This window comes from Bombina bombina, chromosome 12, assembly GCF_027579735.1.
Source record: "Bombina bombina isolate aBomBom1 chromosome 12, aBomBom1.pri, whole genome shotgun sequence".
In the NCBI taxonomy this organism is placed as follows: domain Eukaryota; kingdom Metazoa; phylum Chordata; class Amphibia; order Anura; family Bombinatoridae; genus Bombina; species Bombina bombina.
Window position 1 is genome coordinate 102,706,129 of NC_069510.1, and position 27,802 is coordinate 102,733,930.

The window sequence follows — 27,802 nt, forward strand, 5'->3', positions numbered from 1 at the left end:
GTACAGTATCTATATTTTTATCTCTGGGGGTTTCTTTCTTTTCATGGGTACATTTATTCTTAAATTGTCAATTTTCTTTTGTCTCCTCTGTTTATTGTTGGTTTTGTAGATTTTGCACTTTAGCCGTAAACCTGATGTGTGTGACCCTTGTCAAGTACTGCATCGTATATGTCTATTTTCATAGAGACATATTAATTGAATTGATCTTTGCATGCACAAGTATGTACCATGCCACCTGTATTCTTATGGGCCATTGTTCTGTCTTCAATTCAGCTTTTAGAAGAAATATGCAATCTTGGTAGGGACCCCAAATATATCTGCCAAAAACCATCCATCCAGAAGGCTGATGGCACAGCCACTGTACCACCACCTCGGTCTAACCACGCCGCAGAGGAGGCTTCCAGTGAAGATGATGAAGAGGAGGAGGTGCAGGCGATGCAGAGCTTTAGCACAAACCAGCAGAGCGAAGCAGAGCCCAACCAGCAGTAAGTAGATCTTTTGAGGGCTTAATTACATTATGTTTGTCAGGCCTATTGTGTAATTAGTTTTATCTAATCCGTTATATGTATCTGTAAACTTAAAGGGACACTTAAGCTCTTAAAAAAGTCATGTAAAATCAGTTTTTTGAAGGACTTTTGAGTACTGTAGAATTGTATAAATAAAAGATGATTCAATACCACTTACTTTTAGACTTTATTCTAACAAATTACAGCATCTTTAAGTTTCCGCCCCCCTGTGTCATAGGACAGCCAGCAACCAATCAGACATGTATGTTTACACTGAACTATTGCCCATGCTCGGGATTAGCTGGTGCTGCATAAAGTGTGCATACAAAGAGACTGCAATATTGATAATGGAAGTAAATTTGAATGTTTCTTAACTGCGTACTCTATCTGAATCTTGAACGTTCAATTTTGACTCTGTTGCTTTACTGCTTTATGGTCATAGAAGTTTAAGTATTTTGTTTTTTGGAGTTACCGTTTGTTTAATATTGGTCATGTTGTAGCAGCTCACTCAGTGGTAAGCAATGCTCCCATAGATCTATTGGTGGTTTGCTAAGATATAGTGATCTGTGTGATTTTTAACTAAAAATTACTATATAGTAAAGAGGCTGTGAAGGTTACTTCCTTGTTACAATTAAAGGAACAAATTTAGTCTCAAAGGCTAATTCTGGAGCAATCTAACCTGCCAAGCTATATGCCTAACACCCCCTAGGAGCACAGAACTATTTGGTGTCTTTACAAACAAATTTTACTGTATTTAATGGTCCTTTAATGCAGTCAGTGTTTAAAATGCTACTCAGTAACCTCCTGTTTCGTGTACACACAGTAACTAGTGTGGGGAAAATAAGCAGGTTGGCTTCTATACTCTAGATCCTCTTTACAGAGTATATGGTAAGATGGTCCCCATATTTTTCTGCACTAAAATGGTGAAGAAATAAAAATATTTTTTATTGTTGCAGTAAAGGTTTAACATTTGTAAAGGTTTCACTTGTACGAATACACTCCTTACTAGAGTAGTCAGTTAGGACTGGGGTTAGAACCTTAGGATTCAGTTGACTTGCGTGGTCTCTAGAGAGATAATTACATAGCTGACATACAAGGAGATAAGCAGATTGTGCATGACCAGTGATTTCTGTATATAATGATGACATTGCTGGTGCTTTTAATATTCTCTCATTAAAAAAGGCAGAGTCATACTGCCAACTATAAATACATTTAAAACAAATTGAAAGACAATTACAATGTGGAGACCCAGGAGGTATACCATACAATGCACATGTCGCAACCAAGTTGACAGTATATTTATGGATACCTTACAAGTGGACTTGGAGGCCCATTGTGGCACATAGTTCATGTCAAATAAGATCCCTAGTTATACACAGACTAAGATTTATTTCATGTAATTGGCAAGAGTCCATGAGCTAGTGATGTATGGGATATACAATCCTACCAGGAGGGGCAAAGTATCCCAAACCTCAAAATGCCTATAAATATACCCCTCACCACACCCACAATTCAGTTTTACAAACTTTGCCTCCTATGGAGGTGGTGAAGTAAGTTTGTGCTAAGATTTCTACGTTGATATGCGCTTCTCAGCATTTTTTGAAGCCCGATTCCTCTGAGTACAGTGAATGTCAGAGGGACGTGAAGGGAGTATCACCTCTTATATACCATTACCTTTGATAACCGTTTCAGTACTGGTTTGGCTATCTGCTATATATGGATGGGTGTCTTTTGGTAAGTATGTTTTCATTACTTAAGACACTGGCACTTTATGTATTTATATAAAGTTCTAAATATATGTATTGTACTTATATTTGCCATGATTCAGGTTTTCAGTATATTTCCTGTTGCAGACTGTCGGTTTCATATCTGGGAAATGCTTTTTTATGAAAATGTATTTCTTACCTGGGGTATAGTCTCTTTTTCAAATTGACTGTCTTTTAAATTCACGGGCAGAATTAGGCTCGCGAGGGCGCAAAATGCCAGAGTTTATTGCGTTATTCTTGGCGGGAGATTTTTTGGCGCGAAGTTACGTTCATTGACGTAAATTTGTAATTTCCGGCGTCTTAGTTGACGCCGAGTCCTAAACAAGGTTGCGTCATCTATGATGCGAGTGTGACGTTTTTGGCGCCAAAAAATATTTTTCTGTTTGTTGTGAGTCATACTTCGCGCCAAATATTTTTATTATTGAAGACCACATTTTTATTTGCCTTTTGCCTTTTTCTATGTCAAGGGCTATGCTGTTTGCATTTTTTCCCTTTCCTGAAACTGCCATATAAGGAAATTGATCATTTTGCTTTATATGTTTTTTTTCTCTTACATTTGCAAGATGTCTCAATCTGATCCAGTCTCAGAATTCACTGTTGGATCCTAGCTACCTGATAACAGTTCTACCAAAGCTAAGTGCATTTGTTGTAAACTTGTGGAGATTATATCTCCAGCTGTGGTTTGTAATAGTTGTCATGATAAACTTTTACATGCAGAAAATGTATCCATCAGTAGTAGTTCATTACCTTTTGCTGTTCCCTCAACGTCTAATGCACAAGATATACCTGTAAATTTAAAATAATTTATTCCTAATTCTATTCAGAAGGCTTTGTCTGCCATTTCGCCTTCTAATAAATGTAAAAGGTCTTTTAAAACTTCTCAGAGTTGATGAAATTTCAAATGACCGGCAACATACTGATTTATCTTTCTCTGAGTATCTATCTGATTCAGAAGATCCTGCCTCAGATATTGACACTGACAAATCATCTTATTTATAATGCAGTATATTCGTTTTTTATTAAAAGAAGTGTTGATTACATTGGATATGGAGGAAACTAGTCCTCTTGATATTAAAACTAGTAAACGTTTAAATTCTGTTTATAAACCTACTGTGGTTATTCCAGAGATTTTTCCAGTTTCTGATGCTATTTCTGATATGATTTCTAAAGAATGGAATAGGCCTGGTACTACTTTTATTCCTTCAAGGTTTAAAAAATTGTATCCTTTGCCAGCAGTTAGGTTGGAGTTTTGGGAAAAGATCCCCAAATTTGATGGGGCTATCTCCACTCTTGCTAAACGTACTACTATTCCTACGGAATATAGTACTACTTTTAAAGATCCTTTAGATAGGAAACTTGAATCTTATCTAAGGAAGGCTTATTAATATTCAGGTCATCTTCTTAGACCTGCAATTTCTTTGGCTGATGTTGCAGCTGCTTCAACTTTTTGGTTGGAAACTTTATCGCAACAAGTGTCAGATCATGATTTGTCTAGCATTAAGTTGATTCAACATGCTAATAATTTATTTTGTGATGCCATTTTTGATATCATCAAAATTGATGTTAGGTATGTGTTTAGCTATTTTAGCTAGAAGAGCTTTGTGGCTCAAATCTTGGAATGCTGATATGACTTCTAAATCAAGATTGCTTTCTCTTTCTTTCCAAGGTAATAAATTATTTGGTTCTCAGTTGGATTCAATAATTTCAACTGTCACTGGGGGGAAGGGAGTTTTTTTGCCTCAGGATAAAAAACCTAAAGGTAAATCTAAAGCTTCTAACTGTTTTTGTTCCTTTCAACATAATGAGGAACAGAAATCTAATCCTTCCCCAAAGGAATCTGTTTCCAATTGGAAGCCTTCCTCGAATTGGTATAAATCCAAGCCTTTTAAGAGATCTAAGCCAGCCCCCATGTCCCCATGAAGGTGCGGCCCTCATTCCAGCTCAGCTGGTAGGGGGCAGATTAAAATTCTTCAAAGATGTTTGGATCAGTATTGTGTCTCCGGGGTACAGAATAGGATTCAATGTAAGGCCACCTGTGAAAAGATTTTTTTTTTCTCACGCATTCCAGCGAACCCAGTAAAGGCTCAGGCTTTCCTGATGTGTGTTTCAGACCTGGAGTTATCAGGGGTAATCATGCCAGTTCCGTTTCAGGAACAGGGCCTGGGGTTTTATTCATATCTATTCATTGTCCCAAAGAGAGTAAATTCATTCAGACCAGTTTTGGATCTAAAAATTTTGAATCGATATGTAAGAGTACCAACTTTCAAAATGTTGACTATAAGGACTATTCTGCCTTTTGTTCAGCAAGGGCATTATATGCCCACAATAGACTTACAGGATGCATATCTTTGTATTCCGATTCATCCAGATCATTATCAGTTCCTGAGATTCTCTTCTAGACAAGCATTACCTATTTGTCGCTCTTCCTTTTGGTCTAGCGACAGCTCCAAGAATCTTTTCAAAGGTTCTCTGTGCCCTACTCTCTGTAATCAGAGAGCGGGGTATTGCAGTGTTTCCTTATTTGGACGATATCTTGGTACTTGCTCAGTCTTTACGTTCTGAAGAATCTCACGTGAATCAACTAGTGTTTCTTCAAAGACATGGTTGGAGGATCAATTTACCAAAAAGTTCTTTGATTCCTCAGACCAAGGTAACCTTTTTAGGTTTCCAGATAGATTCAGTGTCCATGACTTTGTCTCTAACAGACAAGAGACGTTTGAAATTGGTTGCAGTCTTTCGGAACCTTCAGTCTGTCATTCTCTTCAGTAGCTATGTGCATGGAAGTTTTAGGTCTCATGACTGCAGCATTGGACACGATCCCCTTTGCTCGTTTTCATATGACACCTCTCCAGCTTTGTATGCTGAACCAATTCTGCAGGGATTATACAAGGATATCACAATTAATATCCTTAAATCTCAATGTTCGACTCTCTCTGACTTGGTGGTTAGATCACCATCGTATAATTTTAGGGGCCTCTTTCGTTCGTCCAACCTGGACTATGATCACAACAGATGCAAGTCTTTCAGGTTGGGGAGCTGTTTTGGGATCTCTGACAGCACAAGGGTTTTGGAAATCTCAAGAGGCGAGATTACCAATCAATATTTTGGAACTCCGTGCAATTCTCAGGGCTCTTCAGTTTTGGCCTCTGTTGAAGAGAGAACCGTTCATTTGTTTTCAGACAGACAATATAACAAATGTGGCATATGTCAATCATAAGGGTGGGACTCAGTTCTCAAGCTATGAAAGAAGTATCTCGGATACTTGCTTAGACAGGAGCTGGATTCCGCCCAATTTCTGCGGTTCATATCCCAGGTATAGACAATTGGGAATCAGATTATCTCAGTCATCAGACTTTAAATCCGGGAGAATGGTCTCTTCACCCAGATGTGTATTCTCAAATTGTTCAGATGTGGGGGCTTCCAGAAATAGATCTGATGGCTTCTCATCTAAACAAGAAACTTCCCAGGTACCTGTCCAGGTCCAGGGATCCTCAGGCGGATGGAGTGGATGCGTTGACACTTCCTTGGTGTTATTAACCTGCTTATGTTTTCCTGCCTCTATTTCTTCTTCCAAGAGTGATCTCGAAAATCATCATGGAGCATTCGTTTGTGCTGCTGGTGGCTCCAGCATGGCCTCACAGGTTTTGGTATGCGGATCTTGTTCGGATGTCCAGTTGCCAGCCTTGGCCACTTCCCTTAAGGCCAGACCTATCTCAAGGTCTGTTTTTCCATCAGGATCTCAAATCATTAAATTTGAAGGTATAAAAATTGAACGCTTAGTGCTTAGTGATAGAGGTTTGACTGACTCAGTGATTAATACTATGTTGCAGGCTCGTAAATCTGTTTCTAGAAAGATTTATTATCGAGTTTGGAAGATTTATATTTCTCTTGTAAGATGTATCGAGTCCACGGATTCATCCATACTTATGGGATATTCTCCTTCCCTACAGGAAGTGGCAGAGAGAGCACCCACAGCAGAGCTGTCCATATAGCTCCTCCCTTAGCTCCACCCCCCAGTCATTCTCTCTGCCTGCTTAACTGCTAGGAAGGGCAAAGTGAGTGTGGTGACAAATGTTAGTTTTTATTTTCTCAAGCAAAAGTTTATTTTAAATGGTACCGGTGTGTACTATTTACTCTCTGGCAGAAAAGGGATGAAGATTTCTGCAAGGAGGATGATGATCTTAGCATTTTGTAACTAAGATCCACTGCTGTTCTCACAAGGGCTGAAGAGTACAGGAAACTTCAGTTGGGGGAACAGTTTGCAGGCTAAACTGCATTAAGGTATGTTCAGTCTATTTTTTTTTCTAGACAGACTGTTATTTCTAGAAAAGGCTGGCAATATCCCCATGAGGGAAAGGTAAGCTGTATTCAGTAAAAGAGGAATCCAAGCTTTCATTAAGGGTTCATAGTTACTGTTGACACTAATGGGAAAAAAACGTTTTGGTTTAATTACAAATAAAACGTTTTTTTGAGGGACTTTAAGGGGTCTTTGTGGCTTGTTTAAGGGTTATTAACCCACATGGCTAGTTTAAGAAACACTCTGGTGTTTTTTTGGCCCCATAACTTTGAGTAAGGTGGGAGGGGCCTATTTTCAGTTGCACAGTTTATTTACTTCAGAAGCATCCAGCTGCTACTTCAGAAATTCCTGCTGTATTTGAAGGCTGTAAAGAGGTTTTTTTTCCCACAAATCGTTCCTAAAGGGCAGGTAGGCGCCACAGCAGAGCTGTGGCAAGGTGCTAAACGTTATTTCTTCTGTTAAGTGTGATCAGTCCACGGGTCATCATTACTTCTGGGATATTACTCCTCCCCAACAGGAAGTGCAAGAGGATTCACCCAGCAGAGCTGCATATAGCTCCTCCCCTCTACGTCACTCCCAGTCATTCTCTTGCACCCAACGACTAGATAGGATGTGTGAGAGGACTATGGTGATTATACTTAGTTTTATATCTTCAATCAAAAGTTTATTTTAAAATAGCACCGGAGTGTGTTATTACCTCTCTGGCAGAGTTTGAAGAAGAATCTACCAGAGTTTTGCTATGATTTTAGCCGGAGTAGTTAAGATCATATTGCTGTTCTCGGCCATCTGAGGAGTGAGGTAAACTTCAGATCAGGGGACAGCGGGCAGATGAATCTGCATAGAGGTATGTAGCAGTTTTTATTTTCTGACAATGGAATTGATGAGAAAGTCCTGCCATACCGATATAATGTCATGTATGTATACTTTACACTTCAGTATTCTGGGGAATGGTACTTCACTAGAATTACACTGTAAGAAATACATAAAGCTGTTTAATAACCAGAGATTATGTTTAACTTTTTTGCTGGAATGTAAAATCTTTTTCATTTGCTGAGGTACTGTGTGAATAAATGTTTGGGCACTATTTTTCCACTTGGCAGTTGCTTAATCTGTTTTTCTGACAGTTTCTGTTCTCCCTCACTGCTGTGTGTGAGGGGGAGGGGCCGTTTTTTGGCGCTTTTACTATGCATCAAATATTTCAGTCAGCAACTCATTGTATTCCCTGCATGATCCGGTTCATCACTACAGAGCTCAGGGATCTTCAAAACTTATTTTGAGGGAGGTAATTTCTCTCAGCAGAGCTGTGAGAATTATAGTTTGACTGAGATAAACGTTTATTCTGTAATTTGTTTCCTGCTTTCAGAATTTGTTATCCTTGCTAATGGGATTAAACCTTTGCTAAAGTTGTGTTGTTTACAAGGATTGAGGCTATAACTGTTTCAATTTATTAATTTTCAACTGTCATAGATCTTCTGTGCTTCTTAAAGGCACAGTACGTTTTAATATTATTCTAATTGAATTGTATTTCCAAGTTGCAAGTTTATTTGCTAGTGTGTTAAACATGTCTGATTCAGAGGATGATACCTGTGTCATTTGTTGCAATGCCAAAGTGGAGCCCAATAGAAATTTATGTACTAACTGTATTGATGCTACTTTAAATAAAAGTCAATCTGTACAAATTGAACAAATTTCACCAAACAACGAGGGGAGAGTTATGCCGACTAACTCGCCTCACGTGTCAGTACCTACATCTCCCGCTCAGAGGGAGGTGCGTGATATTGTAGCGCCGAGTACATCTGGGCGGCCATTACAAATCATATTACAGGATATGGCTACTGTTATGACTGAGGTTTTGGCTAAATTACCAGAACTAAGAGGTAAGCGTGATCACTCTGGGGTGAGAACAGAGTGCGCTGATAATATTAGGGCCATGTCAGACACTGCGTCACAGGTGGCAGAACATGAGGACGGAGAACTTCATTCTGTGGGTGACGGTTCTGATCCAAACAGACTGGATTCAGATATTTCAAATTTTAAATTTAAACTGGAAAACCTCTGTGTATTACTAGGGGAGGTGTTAGCGGCTCTGAATGATTGTAACACAGTTGCAATACCAGAGAAAATGTGTAGGTTGGATAAATATTTTGCGGTACCGACGAGTACTGAGGTTTTTCCTATTCCTAAGAGACTTACTGAAATTGTTACTAAGGAGTGGGATAGACCCGGTGTGCCGTTCTCACCCCCTCCGATATTTAGAAAAATGTTTCCAATAGACGCCACCACAAGGGACTTATGGCAAACGGTCCCTAAGGTGGAGGGAGCAGTTTCTACCTTAGCTAAGCGTACCACTATCCCGGTGGAGGATAGCTGTGCTTTTTCAGATCCAATGGATAAAAAGTTAGAGGGTTACCTTAAGAAAATGTTTGTTCAACAAGGTTTTATATTGCAACCCCTTGCATGCATGGCGCCGATCACGGCTGCAGCGGCATTCTGGATTGAGTCTCTGGAAGAGAACATTGGTTCAGCTACTCTGGACGACATTACGGACAGGCTTAGAGTCCTTAAACTAGCTAATTCATTCATTTCGGAGGCCGTAGTACATCTTACTAAACTTACGGCGAAGAATTCAGGATTCGCCATTCAGGCACGCAGGGCGCTGTGGCTAAAATCCTGGTCAGCTGATGTTACTTCTAAGTCTAAATTGCTTAATATACCTTTCAAAGGGCAGACCTTATTCGGGCCCGGGTTGAAAGAGATTATCGCTGACATTACAGGAGGTAAAGGCCATGCCCTGCCTCAGGACAAAGCCAAAGCCAAGACTAGACAGTCTAATATTCGTTCCTTTCGTAATTTCAAAGCAGGAGCAGCATCAACTTCCTCTGCACCAAAACAGGAAGGAGCTGTTGCTCGCTACAGACAAGGCTGGAAACCTAACCAGTCCTGGAACAAGGGCAAGCAAACTAGGAAACCTGCTGCTGCCCCTAAAACAGCATGAATTGAGGGCCCCCGATCCGGGATCGGATCTAGTGGGGGGCAGACTTTCTCTCTTCGCCCAGGCTTGGGCAAGAGATGTTCAGGATCCCTGGGCGCTAGAGATAATATCTCAGGGATACCTTCTGGACTTCAAATACTCTCCTCCAAGAGAGAGATTTCATCTGTCAAGATTGTCAACAATCCAGACAAAGAAAGAGGCGTTTCTACGCTGCGTACAAGAGCTCTTGTTAATGGGAGTAATCCATCCAGTTCCACGATCGGAACAGGGACAGGGGTTTTACTCAAACCTGTTTGTGGTTCCCAAAAAAGAGGGAACTTTCAGACCAATCCTGGACTTAAAGATCCTAAACAAATTCCTAAGAGTTCCATCGTTCAAGATGGAGACTATTCGGACAATTTTACCTATGATCCAAGAGGGTCAGTACATGACCACTGTAGATTTAAAAGATGCTTACCTTCACATACCGATTCACAAAGATCATTATCGGTACCTAAGGTTTGCCTTCCTAGACAGGCATTACCAGTTTGTGGCTCTTCCATTCGGATTGGCTACAGCTCCAAGAATCTTCACAAAGGTTCTGGGTGCTCTTCTGGCGGTACTAAGACCGCGGGGAATCTCGGTAGCTCCATACCTAGACGACATTCTGATACAAGCTTCAAGCTTTCAAACTGCCAAGTCTCATACAGAGTTAGTGCTGGCATTTCTAAGGTCACATGGATGGAAGGTGAACGAAAAGAAAAGTTCACTCGTTCCACTCACAAGAGTTCCCTTCCTGGGGACTCTTATAGATTCTGTAGAAATGAAGATTTACCTGACAGAGGACAGGCTAACAAGACTTCAAAGTGCTTGCCGCACCCTTCATTCCATTCAACACCCGTCAGTGGCTCAATGCATGGAGGTAATCGGCTTAATGGTAGCGGCAATGGACATAGTACCCTTTGCACGCTTACACCTCAGACCACTGCAACTGTGCATGCTAAGTCAGTGGAATGGGGATTACTCAGACTTATCCCCTTCTCTGAATCTGGATCAAGAGACCAGAAATTCTCTTCTATGGTGGCTTTCTCGGCCACATCTGTCCAGGGGGATGCCATTCAGCAGACCAGACTGGACAATTGTAACAACAGACGCCAGCCTTCTAGGTTGGGGTGCCGTCTGGAATTCTCTGAAGGCTCAGGGACAATGGAGTCAGGAGGAGAGTCTCCTGCCAATAAACATTCTGGAATTGAGAGCAGTTCTCAATGCCCTCCTGGCTTGGCCCCAGTTGACAACTCGGGGGTTCATCAGGTTTCAGTCGGACAACATCACGACTGTAGCTTACATCAACCATCAGGGAGGGACAAGAAGCTCCCTAGCTATGATGGAAGTATCAAAGATAATTTGCTGGGCAGAGTCTCACTCTTGCCACCTGTCAGCAATCCACATCCCGGGAGTGGAGAACTGGGAGGCGGATTTCTTAAGTCGTCAGACTTTTCATCCTGGGGAGTGGGAACTTCATCCGGAGGTCTTTGCCCAAATACTTCGACGTTGGGGCAAACCAGAGATAGATCTCATGGCGTCTCGACAGAACGCCAAGCTTCCTCGTTACGGGTCCAGATCCAGGGATCCAGGAGCAGTCCTGATAGATGCTCTGACAGCACCTTGGGACTTCAGGATGGCTTACGTGTTTCCACCCTTCCCGTTGCTTCCTCGATTGATTGCCAGAATCAAACAAGAGAGAGCATCAGTGATTCTAATAGCACCTGCGTGGCCACGCAGGACTTGGTATGCAGACCTGGTGGACATGTCATCCTGTCCACCTTGGTCTCTACCTCTGAAACAGGACCTTCTGATACAGGGTCCCTTCAAACATCAAAATCTAACTTCTCTGAAGCTGACTGCTTGGAAATTGAACGCTTGATTTTATCAAGACGTGGATTTTCTGAGTCAGTTATTGATACCTTAATACAGGCTAGGAAACCTGTTACCAGAAAGATTTACCATAAGATATGGCGTAAATACCTATATTGGTGTGAATCCAAAGGTTACTCTTGGAGTAAGGTTAGGATTCCTAGGATATTGTCTTTTCTACAAGAAGGTTTAGAAAAGGGTTTATCTGCTAGTTCATTAAAGGGACAGATCTCAGCTCTGTCCATTCTGTTACACAAACGTCTGTCAGAAGTTCCTGACGTCCAGGCTTTTTGTCAGGCTTTGGCCAGAATTAAGCCTGTGTTTAAAACTGTTGCTCCACCATGGAGTTTAAACCTTGTTCTTAATGTTTTACAGGGCGTTCCGTTTGAACCCCTTCATTCCATTGATATAAAGTTATCTTGGAAAGTTCTATTTTTAATGGCTATTTCCTCGGCTCGAAGAGTCTCTGAATTATCAGCCTTACATTGTGATTCTCCTTATTTGATTTTTCATTCGGATAAGGTAGTCCTGCGTACTAAACCTGGGTTCTTACCTAAGGTAGTTACTAACAGGAATATCAATCAAGAGATTGTTGTTCCTTCTTTATGCCCAAATCCTTCTTCAAAGAAGGAACGTCTACTGCACATCCTGGATGTAGTCCGTGCTCTAAAATTTTACTTACAGGCAACTAAGGAATTTCGACAAACGTCTTCTCTGTTTGTCATTTACTCTGGGCAGAGGAGAGGTCAAAAAGCTTCCGCTACCTCTCTTTCTTTTTGGCTTCGTAGCATAATTCGTTTAGCTTATGAGACTGCTGGACAGCAGCCTCCTGAAAGAATTACAGCTCATTCTACTAGAGCTGTGGCTTCCACTTGGGCCTTCAAGAATGAGGCCTCTGTTGAACAGATTTGCAAGGCTGCAACTTGGTCTTCGCTTCATACTTTTTCCAAATTTTACAAATTTGACACTTTTGCTTCATCGGAGGCTATTTTTGGGAGAAAGGTTCTTCAGGCAGTGGTTCCTTCTGTATAAAGAGCCTGCCTATCCCTCCCGTCATCCGTGTACTTTTGCTTTGGTATTGGTATCCCAGAAGTAATGATGACCCGTGGACTGATCACACTTAACAGAAGAAAACATAATTTATGCTTACCTGATAAATTCCTTTCTTCTGTAGTGTGATCAGTCCACGGCCCGCCCTGTTTTTAAGGCAGGTAAATATTTTTTAATTTATACTCCAGTCACCACTTCACCCTTGGCTTTTCCTTTCTCGTTGGTCCTTGGTCGAATGACTGGGAGTGACGTAGAGGGGAGGAGCTATATGCAGCTCTGCTGGGTGAATCCTCTTGCACTTCCTGTTGGGGAGGAGTAATATCCCAGAAGTAATGATGACCCGTGGACTGATCACACTACAGAAGAAAGGAATTTATCAGGTAAGCATAAATTATGTTTTTACTGGTTTTGAAGTTTTTTCAATCCGGTTTTTACATTAAGGGGTTAATTGTTTATTTGCATAGTGGTGCAAAGTTACTAAGGCTTTATGATGCTACTGTAAAAATTTCGTTGTGTTTACTGCTTTTTTACACTGTTTTGCAGAGTTTGTGCAGCTTTTTTTTCTCTTAAAGGCACAGTACCGTTTTTGTTTAAAGTGTTATTTACATTGATTAAAGTGTTTTCCAAGCTTGCTTGTTACATTACTAGCCTGTTTAACATGTCTGACACCAAGGAAAATCCTTGTTCTATGTATTTAGAAGCCATTGTGGAACCCCCTCTTAGAATGTGTCCTACTTGCACTGATATGTCTATAAATTATAAAGAACATATTTTAGCACTTAAAAATATTGCAATAGATGATTCTCAGTTGGAAGGAAATGAGGGTTTATCATCTAGCTCTCCCCAAGTGTCACAACCAGTAACGCCCGCACAAGTGATGGCAAGTACCTCTAGTGCGTCTAATTCATTTACTTTACCAGACATGGCCACAGTTATGAATAAAACCCTCACAGAGGTTTTCTCTAAACTGCCTGGTTTACAAGGAAAGCGTGACAGCTCTGGGTTAAGAACAAATGCTGAGCCGTCTGAGGCATCGTTAGCCGTATCCGATATACCCTCACAATGTTCTGAAGTAGGGGTAAGGGATTTGTTATCTGAGGGAGAAATTTCTGATTCAGGAAAGACGCTCCCTCAGACAGATTCTGATATGACGGCCTTTAAATTTAAGCTTGAACACCTCCGTTTATTGCTCAAGGAGGTATTAGCTACTCTAGACGATTGTGACCCTATAGTGGTCCCAGAGAAATTGTGTAAAATGCACAGATACTTAAAGGTTCCTGTTTACACTGATGTCTTTCCAGTCCCTAAGAGGATTGTGACTATTGTTACTAAGGAGTGGGATAGACCAGGTATTCCGTTCGCTCCCCCTCCTGTTTTTAAGAAAATGTTTCCCATATCTGACACCATACAGGACTCGTGGCAGACTGTTCCTAAGGTGGAGGGAGCTATTTCTACTCTTGCTAAGCGTACAACTATACCTATCGAAGACAGTTGTGCTTTCGTAGATCCTATGGATAAAAAATTAGAGGGTCTCCTAAAGAAAATATTTGTTCATCAAGGTTTTCTTCAAACTATTGCATGCATTTTTCCTGTAACTACTGCAGCTGCTTTCTGGTTTGAGGCTCTAGAAGAGGCTCTTAAGGTGGAGACTCCATTAGAGGATATTATGGATAGAATTAAGGCCCTTAAGTTGGCTAATTCTTTCATTACAGATGCCGCTTTCCAAATGGCTAAATTAGCGGCAAAGAATTCAGGTTTTGCCATTTTAGCACGCAGGGCGTTATGGCTTAAGTCCTGGTCTGATGTGTCCTCAAAATCTAAATTGTTGAACATCCCTTTCAAAGGAAAGACCGTATTCGGGCCTGCACTGAAATAAATTTGACATCACTGGAGGGAAAGGCCATGCCCTCCCTCAGGATAAAACAAATAAGATGAGGACCAAACAAAATCATTTTCGTTCCTTTTGGAACTTCAAGGGTGGTCCCACTTCAGCTTCCCCTGCAGCAAAGCAAGAGGGGAATTCTGTCCAATCCAAATCAGTCTGGAGACCTAACCAGGCTTAGAACAAAGATAAACAGGCAAAGAAGCCTGCTGCTGCCTCCAAGACAGCATGAAGAGGTAGCCCCCGATCCGGGACCGGATCTAGTAGGGGGCAGACTCTCTCTCTTTGCTCAGGCTTGGGCAAGAGATGTTCACGATTCCTGGGCTTTAGAAATTGTGTCCCAAGGATATCTTCTGGACTTCAAAGACCCCCCCCCCCCCAAGGGGGAGATTTCACATTTCTCAATTGTCTGCAAACCAGACAGAGAGGCGTTTTTACGCTGTGTAGAAAACCTACATACCATGGGAGTGATCCGCCCAGTTCGAAGAGCGGAACAAGGGCTAGGTTTTTACTCCAACCTGTTTGTGGTTCCCAAAAAAGAGGGAACTTTCAGACCAATCTTGGATCTCAAAATTCTAATCAAATTCCTCAGAGTACCATCTTTCAGGATGGAGACTATTCGGACTATTCTTCCTCTGATCCAGGAGGGTCAATATATGACTACCGTGGACTTAAAGGATGCGTATCTACACATCCCTATTCACAGAGATCATCATCAATTCCTCAGATTCGCCTTGTGGACAGGCATTACCAGTTTTTGGCCCTTCACTTTGGGTTGACCACGACTCCCAGAATTTTCACAAAGGTGCTAGGGTCCCTTTTGGCGGTTCTAAGACCGAGGGGTATAGCAGTGGCGCCTTATCTAGACGACATCTTAATTCAGGCGTCGACTTTCCAGCTAGCCAAGTCTCACACGGACATCGTGTTGGCTTTTCTGAGATCTCACGGGTGGAAGGTGAACATGAAAAAGAGTTCTCTCGTCCCTCTCACAAGAGTTTCCCTCCTAGGGACTCTGATAGAAATGAAAATATTTCTGACGGTCAGAAAATCAAAACTTTTATAAACTTGCCGAGCTCTTCATTCCATTACTCTGCCATCAGTGGCTCAGTGTATGGAGGTAATCGGACTCATGGTAGCGGCAATGGACATAGTTCCCTATGCCCGCCTACACCTCAGACCACTGCAACTATGCATGCTCAAACAGTGGAATGGGGATTATGCAGATTTATCTCCTCTGCATCTGGACCAAGAGACCAGAGAGATTCTCTTCTCTGGTGGTTGTCTCAGGACCACCTGTCTCAGGGAATGTGTTTCCGTAGGCCAGAGTGGCTCATAGTAACGACAGATGCCAGCCTCATAGTCTGGGGTGCAGTCTGGAAATTCCTGAAAGCACAGGGCTTATGGTCTCGGGAGGAATCTCTCCTCCTGATAAACATTCTAGAACTGAGAGCGATATTCAATGCGCTTCAGGCATGGCCTCAGCTAGCTGCGGCCAAATTCATCAGATTTCAGTCGGACAACATCACGACTGTAGCCTATATCAATCATCAAGGAGGAACACTGAGTTCTCTAGCGATGATGGAGGTAACCAAAATAATCCGATGGGCGGAGGATCACTCTTGCCATCTCTCAGCAATCCATATCCCAGGGGTAGAGAACTGGGAGGCGGATTTCCTAAGTCGTCAAACTTTTCATCCGGGGGAGTGGGAGCTCCATCCGGAGGCATTTGCCCAGCTGACTCAGCTATGGGGCACACCAGAATTTGATCTGATGGCGTCCCTACAGATCGCCAAACTTCCTCGTTACGGGTCCAGGTCCCGGGATCCCCAGGTGGGTACTGATAGATGCTCTAACAGTGCCCTGGTCCTTCAATCTGGCTTATGTATTTCCACCGTTTCCTCTCCTCCCACGTCTGGTTGCCAGAATCAAGCAGGAGAGAGCTTCAGTGATTCTGATAGCGCCTGCGTGGCCACGCAGGATTTGGTATGCAGACCTGGTGGACATGTCATCTGTTCCACCGTGGACTCTAGAGAAGCAGAAAACAGCAGCACCTTGTTAATGCAAAAAATCTTCCTTTATTGGTTTAACATCATGGCAGACAGGAGATACTATCTCCTGTCTGCCATGATGTTAAACCAATAAAGGAAGATTTTTTGCATTAACAAGGTGCTGCTGTTTTTCTGCTTCTCTGGATTCTACAAGGGACTATTGCAGGGTCCCTACAGCGTGCACCAATTTGCCTGGGTACTAGTGCTGGGCCTTTACACTATATACCACCGTGGACTCTGCCAATGAAGCAGGACCTTCTAATCCAAGGTCCGTTCAAGCATCCAAATCTAATTTCTCTGCGTCTGCTTGGAGATTGAACGTCTGATTCTATCAAAGCGTGGTTTCTCTGAGTCGGTAATTGATACCCTGATTCAGGCTAGAAAGCCTGTTACCAGGAAAATCGATCATAAGTTTTGGCACAAATATCTGTATTGATGTGAATCCAAGGGTTACTCATGGAGTAAGATTAGGATTCCTAGAATTTTGTTCTTTCTCCAAGAAGGATTGGAGAAAGGATTATCAGCTAGTTCCTTAAAGAGACAAATATCTGCTCTGTCTATTCTTTTACACAAACGTCTGGCAGATGTTCCAGACGTTCAAGCATTTAGTCGGGCCTTGGTCAGGATCAAGCCTGTATTTAAACCTGTTGCTCCGTTATGGAGCCTAAACTTGGTTCTTAAAGTTCTTCAAGGGGTTCCGTTTGAACCTATGCATTCCATAGATATCAAGCTTCTATCTTGGAAAGTTTTGTGTTTAGTAGCTATCTCTTCGGCTCGAAGAGTTTCTGAGTTATCTGCTTTACAGTGTGACTCACCTTACCTAGTTTTCCATGCAGATAAGGTGGTTTTACGTACCAAACCTGGGTTTCTTCCTAAGGTTGTTTCTAATAGGAATATCAATCAGGAGATTGTTGTTCCTTCTCTGTGTCCTAATCCTTCATCAAAGAAGGAACGTCTGTTGCACAATCTTGATGTGGTTCGTGCTTTAAAGTTCTACTTACAAGCAACTAAAGATTCATTGTTTGTTGTTTATTCTGGTAAACGGAGAGGTCAAAAGGCTACGGCTACCTCTTTCCTATTGGCTGAAAAGCTTCATCCGTTTGGCTTATGAGACTACTGGCCAGCAGCCTCCTGAAAGAATTACTGCTCATTCTACTAGAGCAGTGGCTTCCACATGGGCTTTTAAAAATGAGTCTTCTGTTGAACAGATTTGTAAGGCGGCGACTTGGTCTTCACTTCATACTTTTTCCAAATTTTCCAAATTCGATACTTTTGCTTCTTCGGAGGCTATTTTTGGGAGAAAGGTTCTACAAGCAGTGGTGCCTTCCGTTTAAGGTACCTGTCTTGTCCCTCCCTTCATCCGTGTCCTAAAGCTTTGGTATTGGTATCCCAGAAGTATGGATGAATCCGTGGACTCGATACATCTTACAAGAGAAAACAGAATTTATGCTTACCTGATAAATGTCTTTCTCTTGTGATGTATCGAGTCCACGGCCCGCCCTGTCTATTTAAGACGGGTAGTATATTTTTATTTAAAAAACTTCAGTAACCACTGCACCCTATAGTTTCTCCTTTTTCTTCCTAGCCTTCGGTCGAATGACTGGGGGGTGGAGCTAAGGGAGGAGCTATATAGACAGCTCTGCTGTGGGTGCTCTCTCTGCCACTTCTTGTAGGGAAGGAGAATATCCCATTAGTATGGATGAATCCGTGGACTCGATACATCACAAGAGAGAAATTTATCAGGTAAGCATAAATTCTGTTTTCATGGTGTTCTCATAAATTCTCCTGGCATTCTTTTAGTATTCCTAGAATTTTACGGTTTCTTAAAGATGGTTTGGATAAAGGTTTGTTTGCAATTTCCTTGAAAGGACATATCTCTGCTCTTTCTGTTTTATCCCACAGGAAAATTGCTAAACTTCCTGATATTCATTGTTTTGTACAGGCTTTTGTTCGTATCAAGCCTGTCATTAAATCAATCTCTCCTCCTTGGAGTCTTAATTTGGTTTTGAAGGCTTTGCAGGCTCCTCCATTTGAGCCTATGGATTCTTTGGCCATTAAACTACTTTCCTGGAAAGTGTTGTTCCTTTTGACCATCTCTTCTGCTAGAAGGGTTTCTGAATTATCTGCTCTCTTGTGAATCTCCTTTTCTGATTTTTCATCAGGATAAGGCAGTTTTGCGGACTTCATTTAAATTCTTACCTAAGGTTGTGAATTCTAACAACATTAATAGAGAAATTGTTGTCCCTTCCTTGTGTCCTAATCCTAAGAATTCTTTGGAGAGATCTTTACATTCTTTGGATGTGGTGAGAGCTCTGAAATATTATGTTGAAGGCACTAAAGATTTCAGGAAGACTTCTAGTCTATTCGTTTTCTTTTCTGGTTCCAGGAAAGGTCAGAAGGCTTCTCTGCCGTTTCTTTGGCATCGTGGTTAAAACTTTTGATTCATCAAGCTTATTTGGAGTTGGGTAAAGCCCCGGCTATGAATTACAGCTCATTCTACTAGATCAGTTTCCACTTCTTGGGCTTTTAAGAATGAAGCTACGGTTGATCAGATTTGCAAAGCAGCATCTTGGTCTTCTTTGTATACATTTACTAAATTCTACCATTTTGATGTGTCTGCTTCATCGGATGCAGTTTTTGGTAGGAAAGTTCTTCGGGCAGCTGTTTCAGTTTGATTCTTCTGCTTATGATTTAAGTTTTTCTTTATCGAGAATAAACTTATTTTTGGGTTGTGGATTTATTTTTTTCAGCGACATTGCTGTTTTTTGTTTGTTCCCTCCCTCTCTAGTGACTCTTGCGTGGAGTTCCACATCTTGGGTATTGCTATCCCATACGTCACTAGCTCATGGATTCTTGCCAATTACATGAAAGAATACATAATTTATGTAAGAACTTACCTGATAAATTCATTTCTTTCATATTGGCAAGAGTCCATGAGGCCCACCCTTTTTTATGGTGGTTATGATTTTTTTGCATAAAGCACAATTATTTCCAAATTCCTTTGTTGATGCTTTTTTACTCCTTTCTTTATCAGCCCACTTCTTGGCTATTCATTAAACTGAATTGTGGTTGTGGTGAGGGGTGTATTTATAGGCATTTTGATGTTTGGGAAACTTTGCCCCTCCTGGTAGGAATGTATATCCCATACGTCACTAGCTCATGGACTCTTGCCAATATGAAAGAAATGAATTTATCAGGTAAGTTCTTACATAAATTGTTTTTGTGAAGCCCTCAAAGGTGAGAAATCATTGGGCTTAACCTTTTCTTTCAAACTATGTTCACCAACAATTAATGTTATAAAAAGGTCTAAGGGCATAGTCTGGTTCCATAATGTATTCAAAATGCTAGAATCGCATAATCTAATAAAGACCAAATACATTTTTGCTGTTCTCTCAGGGAAATGCCTGACGCAAGTTTGCCTACTGCTTTTTCAAGTAGTAAGCACTTATATTATGCGTTTTAACCTTTTTTTTTTACTGTGCTGGTGTTCTGGCTTTGTAGAAATGCAGAATTGTGTTATTTTAACATCTTTGTGATGGCAGTTTGTGTTCTAATGGTTTTTCTCTTCCATAGAATTGTGGGAAACGAAGAGAGGATTCCCATCCCACTTATGGACTACATCCTTAATGTAGTGAGTTATAGTATCTGTATAATGGGGAAACTGTATAATGCTTAAAGCAGCACTTGACACATATAGGAACCCTTAGCTTTGGACTACATGCTATTAACTGTTTGGTATTTTACATATTTGTATCTAAACATGTCAATATTTCTTTCTGGATATCAAGTTTAATATATCCTAGTACTTGAGTGGAAAAGGAGAATTTAAAACTGTCCATCTATCCTTTGAAATGTGCTGAAGGCAACACTGCTGTCTCCATTGTTCAATTCACTCCAAATGTGTGCCAATGTAAGTTAACTAGTTTTTGTTCTGCATTGGTTACACAATCATTACAAAAGTAATTGACGAGAGCCTGTCTTAAGATAACCATTTGGGAAAGATATTTATCCTGTGTTTTGTAAGTCCTGGGCAAGATTCTGTAAACTTAAAGGGCCATGACACCCAAATTTTGAAACACTTGAAATTGATGCAGCATAGCTGTAAAAAGCTGACTAGAAAATATCACATAGCTGTAAAAAGCTGACTAGAAAATATCACCTGAACGTCTCTATGTAAAAAAGAAAGATATTTTACCTCAAAATTTTATAAGTATTTAAAAACCATTGAGAAGGACTTTAAGCAGCAAATCAGTATGTCTGTCCCGGGACAGTCAAGGGAGTGAGCCTCGTGCACACTCATGTTATTTCCCTATTGAGTTTAAGGAAGTTTACTATGAATTCTCATGAGAGTTAAGTGAAATCTCATGATATCACACTAAGAGTTCATGACCTCAGCACTGCTGATGCTGATTGGCTGCTGTTCATTTCTTTATTTTTTTTACCTGCAGCTGAAGTATAACTTTTTACACAGCACTTGTTTTGAAATTGTGAGGTAAAATATCTTTCTTTTTTACATAGAGATGCTCAGGTGATATTTTTCCTGTCCGCTTTTTACAGTTATACTGCATTAGTTTCAAGTGATTTAGAAAATAAGGATTATGTCCCTTTAACTCCATGTTGCATGAAACCAGTAAATTCTTTTTGGTGTTCCTTTTGTTGTGTAAAAAGTGACATTTTATTTGTTGCTTTTGTGCAGATGAAATTTGTGGAATCCATCCTGAGTAACAATACAACAGATGATCACTGTCAGGAATTTGTGAGCCAAAAGGGTCTCCTTCCTCTTGTCACTATCTTGGGCTTGCCCAATTTGCCCATAGACTTTCCGACCTCTGCAGCCTGCCAAGCTGTAGCGGGAGTGTGCAAGTCTATACTGGTAAGTACCAGCAAACAGATTTTGTTAAATTGTTATATGCTATTTCTCTTGCAAGGTGTATCCAGTCCACGGATTCATCCTTTACTTGTGGGATATTCTCCTTCCCTACAGGAAGTGGCAGAGAGCACACAGCAGAGCTGTCCATATAGCTCCCCCTCTAGCTCCACCCCCCAGTCATTCTCTTTGCCGGCTCTAAGCACTAGGGTCTCTCTTGGGAGGGTAAAGTGAATGTGGTGTTAGAATTGTAGTTTTTATTTATTATCTTCAATCAAAAGTTTATTTTAAATGGTACCGGTTTGTACTATTTACTCTCTAGCAGAAAAGTGATGAAGATTTCTGCTGAGAGGAAAATGATTTTAGCATGTTGTAACTAAAATCCTCTGCTGTTCCCACACAGGACTGAGGATTACCAGAAAACTTCAGTTGGGGGCAACAGTTTGCAGGGTGAACTGCAATAAGGTATGTTCAGTCATTTATTTCTAGACAAGACTGAGATAATGCTAGAAGAGACTGACAATATCCCCATTAGGGGAGGGTAAGCTATGTTCACAGACTTAGTAAGGAATTGAATGCTTACATAATAGGGCTAATTATGCTGGTTGACACTTATTCAGGGCAATCGATTGTTTAGCTAAGGAAAATATCGTTTGCAAGACACTTAGAAAGCCCTTTTGGGTCCTTTCTGGGGTTATTACCCACATGGCTTTTTTAATTCACTTAGAAGTGCTTTACTAGGACTCACAGCTGTGGAGTGGGAGGGGCCTAATTTCGCGCCTCAGATGCGCAGTTAGAATTGCAGAGAAGTTCCTGCTGCTTCACATGGAGGGTCCTGCTGCTGTTTGAGGGCCTTAAAGAAGCTTTATTCCCCCAAATCTGATCCCTAAGTTCAGGTAGGGCCACAGCAAGGCTGTGGCAAGGTGCTGTAGTCATTTTAACCGGGTGTTGGCTTTAGGCTGCATTAAGGGGTTAATCGTTTTGCAACTTGTGGTGCAATCTTATTGAGGCTTTAGGTACATACTGTGAAAATTTCAAAAGGATTGCTGCTTTTCTCCAACATTGGTGTGTCCGGTCCACGGCGTCATCCATTACTTGTGGGATATTCTCCTCCCCTACAGGGAAAGGCAAGGAGAGCACACAGCAAGAGCTGTCCATATAGCTCCCCCTCTGGCTCCGCCCCCCAGTCATTCTCCTTGCCGCTCTGAACAAGTAGCATCTCCACGGGGATGGTGAGGAGTTTGTGGTGTTAGTTGTAGTTTTTTATTTCTTCTATCAAGAGTTTGTTATTTTAAAATAGTGCTGGTATGTACTATTTACTCTGAAACAGAAAGAGATGAAGAGTTCTGTTTAAAAGAGGAGTGTGATTTTAGCAGCAGTAACTAAAATCGATTGCTGTTCCCACACAGGACTGTTGAGCTGAGAGAACTTCAGTTGGGGGGAACAGTTTGCAGACTTTTCTTCTGTTAAGTGTGATCAGTCCACGGGTCATCATTACTTCTGGGATATTACTCCTCCCCAACAGGAAGTGCAAGAGGATTCACCCAGCAGAGCTGCATATAGCTCCTCCCCTCTACGTCACTCCCAGTCATTCTCTTGCACCCAACGACTAGATAGGATGTGTGAGAGGACTATGGTGATTATACTTAGTTTTATATCTTCAATCAAAAGTTTGTTATTTTAAAATAGCACCGGAGTGTGTTATTATCTCTCTGGCAGAGTTTGAAGAAGAATCTACCAGAGTTTTTGTTATGATTTTAGCCGGAGTAGTTAAGATCATATTGCTGTTCTCGGCCATCTGAGGAGAGGTAAACTTCAGATCAGGGGACAGCGGGCAGATGAATCTGCATAGAGGTATGTAGCAGTTTTTATTTTCTGACAATGGAATTGATGAGAAAATCCTGCCATACCGATATAATGTCATGTATGTATACTTTACACTTCAGTATTCTGGGGAATGGTACTTCACTAGAATTACACTGTAAGAAATACATAAAGCTGTTTAATAACTAGAGATTATGTTTAACGTTTTTGCTGGAATGTAAAATCGTTTTCATTTACTGAGGTACTGAGTGAATAAATGTTTGGGCACTATTTTTCCACTTGGCAGTTGCTTAATCTGTTTTCTGACAGTTTCTGTTCTCCCTCACTGCTGTGTGTGAGGGGGAGGGGCCGTTTTTTGGCGCTTTTACTACACATCAAATATTTCAGTCAGCAACTCATTGTATTCCCTGCATGATCCGGTTCTCTCTACAGAGCTCAGGGGTCTTCAAAACTTATTTTGAGGGAGGTAATTTCTCTCAGCAGAGCTGTGAGAATTATAGTTTAACTGAGATAAAAAACGTTTATTCTGTAATTTGTTTCCTGCTTTCAGAATTTGTTATCTTTGCTAATGGGATTAAACCTTTGCTAAAGTTGTGTTATTTACAAGGATTGAGGCTATAACTGTTTCAATTTATTAATTTTCAACTGTCATAGATCTTCTGTGCTTCTTAAAGGCACAGTACGTTTTAATATTATTCTAATTGAATTGTATTTCCAAGTTACAAGTTTATTTGCTAGTGTGTTAAACATGTCTGATTCAGAGGATGATACCTGTGTCATTTGTTGCAATGCCAAAGTGGAGCCCAATAGAAATTTATGTACTAACTGTATTGATGCTACTTTAAATAAAAGTCAATCTGTACAAATTGAACAAATTTCACCAAACAACGAGGGGATAGTTATGCCGACTAACTCGCCTCACGTGTCAGTACCTGCATCTCCCGCTCAGAGGGAGGTGCGTGATATTGTAGCGCCGAGTACATCTGGGCGGCCATTACAAATCACATTACAGGATATGGCTACTGTTATGACTGAGGTTTTGGCTAAATTACCAGAGCTAAGAGGTAAGCGTGATCACTCTGGGGTGAGAACAGAGTGCGCTGATAATATTAGGGCCATGTCAGACACTGCGTCACAGGTGGCAGAACATGAGGACGGAGAGCTTCATTCTGTGGGTGACGGTTCTGATCCAAACAGACTGGATTCAGATATTTCAAATTTTAAATTTAAACTGGAAAACCTCCGTGTATTACTAGGGGAGGTGTTAGCGGCTCTGAATGATTGTAACACAGTTGCAATACCAGAGAAAATGTGTAGGTTGGATAAATATTTTGCGGTACCGACGAGTACTGAGGTTTTTCCTATACCTAAGAGACTTACTGAAATTGTTACTAAGGAGTGGGATAGACCCGGTGTGCCGTTCTCACCCCCTCCGATATTTAGAAAAATGTTTCCAATAGACGCCACCACAAGGGACTTATGGCAAACGGTCCCTAAGGTGGAGGGAGCAGTTTCTACCTTAGCTAAGCGTACCACTATCCCGGTGGAGGATAGCTGTGCTTTTTCAGATCCAATGGATAAAAAGTTAGAGGGTTACCTTAAGAAAATGTTTGTTCAACAAGGTTTTATATTGCAACCCCTTGCATGCATTGCGCCGATCACAGCTGCAGCGGCATTCTGGATTGAGTCTCTGGAAGAGAACATTGGTTCAGCTATTCTGGACGACATTACGAACAGGCTTAGAGTCCTTAAACTAGCTAATTCATTCATTTCGGAGGCCGTAGTACATCTTACTAAACTTACGGCGAAGAATTCAGGATTCGTCATTCAGGCACGCAGGGCGCTGTGGCTAAAATCCTGGTCAGCTGATGTTACTTCTAAGTCTAAATTGCTTAATATACCTTTCAAAGGGCAGACCTTATTCGGGCCCGGGTTGAAAGAGATTATCGCTGACATTACAGGAGGTAAAGGCCATGCCCTGCCTCAGGACAAAGCCAAGACTAGACAGTCTAATTTTCGTTCCTTTCGTAATTTCAAAGCAGGAGCAGCATCAACTTCCTCTGCACCAAAACAGGAAGGAGCTGTTGCTCGCTACAGACAAGGCTGGAAACCTAACCAGTCCTGGAACAAGGGCAAGCAGACTAGGAAACCTGCTGCTGCCCCTAAAACAGCATGAATTGAGGGCCCCCGATCCGGGATCGGATCTAGTGGGGGGCAGACTTTCTCTCTTCGCCCAGGCTTGGGCAAGAGATGTTCAGGATCCCTGGGCGCTAGAGATAATATCTCAGGGATACCTTCTGGACTTCAAATACTCTCCTCCAAGAGAGAGATTTCATCTGTCAAGATTGTCAACAATCCAGACAAAGAAAGAGGCGTTTCTACGCTGCGTACAAGAGCTCTTGTTAATGGGAGTAATCCATCCAGTTCCACGATCGGAACAGGGACAGGGGTTTTACTCAAATCTGTTTGTGGTTCCCAAAAAAGAGGGAACTTTCAGACCAATCCTGGACTTAAAGATCCTAAACAAATTCCTAAGAGTTCCATCGTTCAAGATGGAGACTATTCGGACAATTTTACCTATGATCCAAGAGGGTCAGTACATGACCACTGTAGGTTTAAAAGATGCTTACCTTCACATACCGATTCACAAAGATCATTATCGGTACCTAAGGTTTGCCTTCCTAGACAGGCATTACCAGTTTGTGGCTCTTCCATTCGGATTGGCTACAGCTCCAAGAATCTTCACAAAGGTTCTGGGTGCTCTTCTGGCGGTACTAAGACCGCGGGGAATCTCGGTAGCTCCATACCTAGACGACATTCTGATACAAGCTTCAAGCTTTCAAACTGCCAAGTCTCATACAGAGTTAGTGCTGGCATTTCTAAGGTCACATGGATGGAAGGTGAACGAAAAGAAAAGTTCACTCGTTCCACTCACAAGAGTTCCCTTCCTGGGGACTCTTATAGATTCTGTAGAAATGAAGATTTACCTGACAGAGGACAGGCTAACAAGACTTCAAAGTGCTTGCCGCACCCTTCATTCCATTCAACACCCGTCAGTGGCTCAATGCATGGAGGTAATCGGCTTAATGGTAGCGGCAATGGACATAGTACCCTTTGCACGCTTACACCTCAGACCACTGCAACTGTGCATGCTAAGTCAGTGGAATGGGGATTACTCAGACTTATCCCCTTCTCTGAATCTGGATCAAGAGACCAGAAATTCTCTTCTATGGTGGCTTTCTCGGCCACATCTGTCCAGGGGGATGCCATTCAGCAGACCAGACTGGACAATTGTAACAACAGACGCCAGCCTTCTAGGTTGGGGTGCCGTCTGGAATTCTCTGAAGGCTCAGGGACAATGGAGTCAGGAGGAGAGTCTCCTGCCAATAAACATTCTGGAATTGAGAGCAGTTCTCAATGCCCTCCTGGCTTGGCCCCAGTTGACAACTCGGGGGTTCATCAGGTTTCAGTCGGACAACATCACGACTGTAGCTTACATCAACCATCAGGGAGGGACAAGAAGCTCCCTAGCTATGATGGAAGTATCAAAGATAATTCGCTGGGCAGAGTCTCACTCTTGCCACCTGTCAGCAATCCACATCCCGGGAGTGGAGAACTGGGAGGCGGATTTCTTAAGTCGTCAGACTTTTCATCCGGGGGAGTGGGAACTTCATCCGGAGGTCTTTGCCCAAATACTTCGACGTTGGGGCAAACCAGAGATAGATCTCATGGCGTCTCGACAGAACGCCAAGCTTCCTCGTTACGGGTCCAGATCCAGGGATCCAGGAGCAGTCCTGATAGATGCTCTGACAGCACCTTGGGACTTCAGGATGGCTTACGTGTTTCCACCCTTCCCGATGCTTCCTCGATTGATTGCCAGAATCAAACAAGAGAGAGCATCAGTGATTCTAATAGCACCTGCGTGGCCACGCAGGACTTGGTATGCAGACCTGGTGGACATGTCATCCTGTCCACCTTGGTCTCTACCTCTGAAACAGGACCTTCTGATACAGGGTCCCTTCAAACATCAAAATCTAACTTCTCTGAAGCTGACTGCTTGGAAATTGAACGCTTGATTTTATCAAGACGTGGGTTTTCTGAGTCAGTTATTGATACCTTAATACAGGCTAGGAAACCTGTTACCAGAAAGATTTACCATAAGATATGGCGTAAATACCTATATTGGTGTGAATCCAAAGGTTACTCTTGGAGTAAGGTTAGGATTCCTAGGATATTGTCTTTTCTACAAGAAGGTTTAGAAAAGGGTTTATCTGCTAGTTCATTAAAGGGACAGATCTCAGCTCTGTCCATTCTGTTACACAAACGTCTGTCAGAAGTTCCTGACGTCCAGGCTTTTTGTCAGGCTTTGGCCAGGATTAAGCCTGTGTTTAAAACTGTTGCTCCACCATGGAGTTTAAACCTTGTTCTTAATGTTTTACAGGGCGTTCCGTTTGAACCCCTTCATTCCATTGATATAAAGTTTTTATCTTGGAAAGTTCTATTTTTAATGGCTATTTCCTCGGCTCGAAGAGTCTCTGAATTATCAGCCTTACATTGTGATTCTCCTTATTTGATTTTTCATTCGGATAAGGTAGTCCTGCGTACTAAACCTGGGTTCTTACCTAAGGTAGTTACTAACAGGAATATCAATCAAGAGATTGTTGTTCCTTCTTTATG

At 41.7% G+C, this 27,802-nt stretch overlaps 1 protein-coding gene across 1 annotated transcript in view; it reads left to right on the forward strand.

Annotated features, from left to right (window-relative positions):
• The window catches only part of HUWE1 (HECT, UBA and WWE domain containing E3 ubiquitin protein ligase 1), a 689,948-nt gene that overhangs the window by 184,508 nt on the left and 477,638 nt on the right, over nt 1-27,802 (forward strand). The window contains exons 19-21 of the mRNA XM_053695471.1: nt 274-485; nt 20,008-20,065; nt 21,131-21,307. Of these exons, the coding sequence (XP_053551446.1) occupies nt 274-485; nt 20,008-20,065; nt 21,131-21,307 (447 nt within the window). The remainder of the gene's footprint in view (nt 1-273; nt 486-20,007; nt 20,066-21,130; nt 21,308-27,802) is intronic.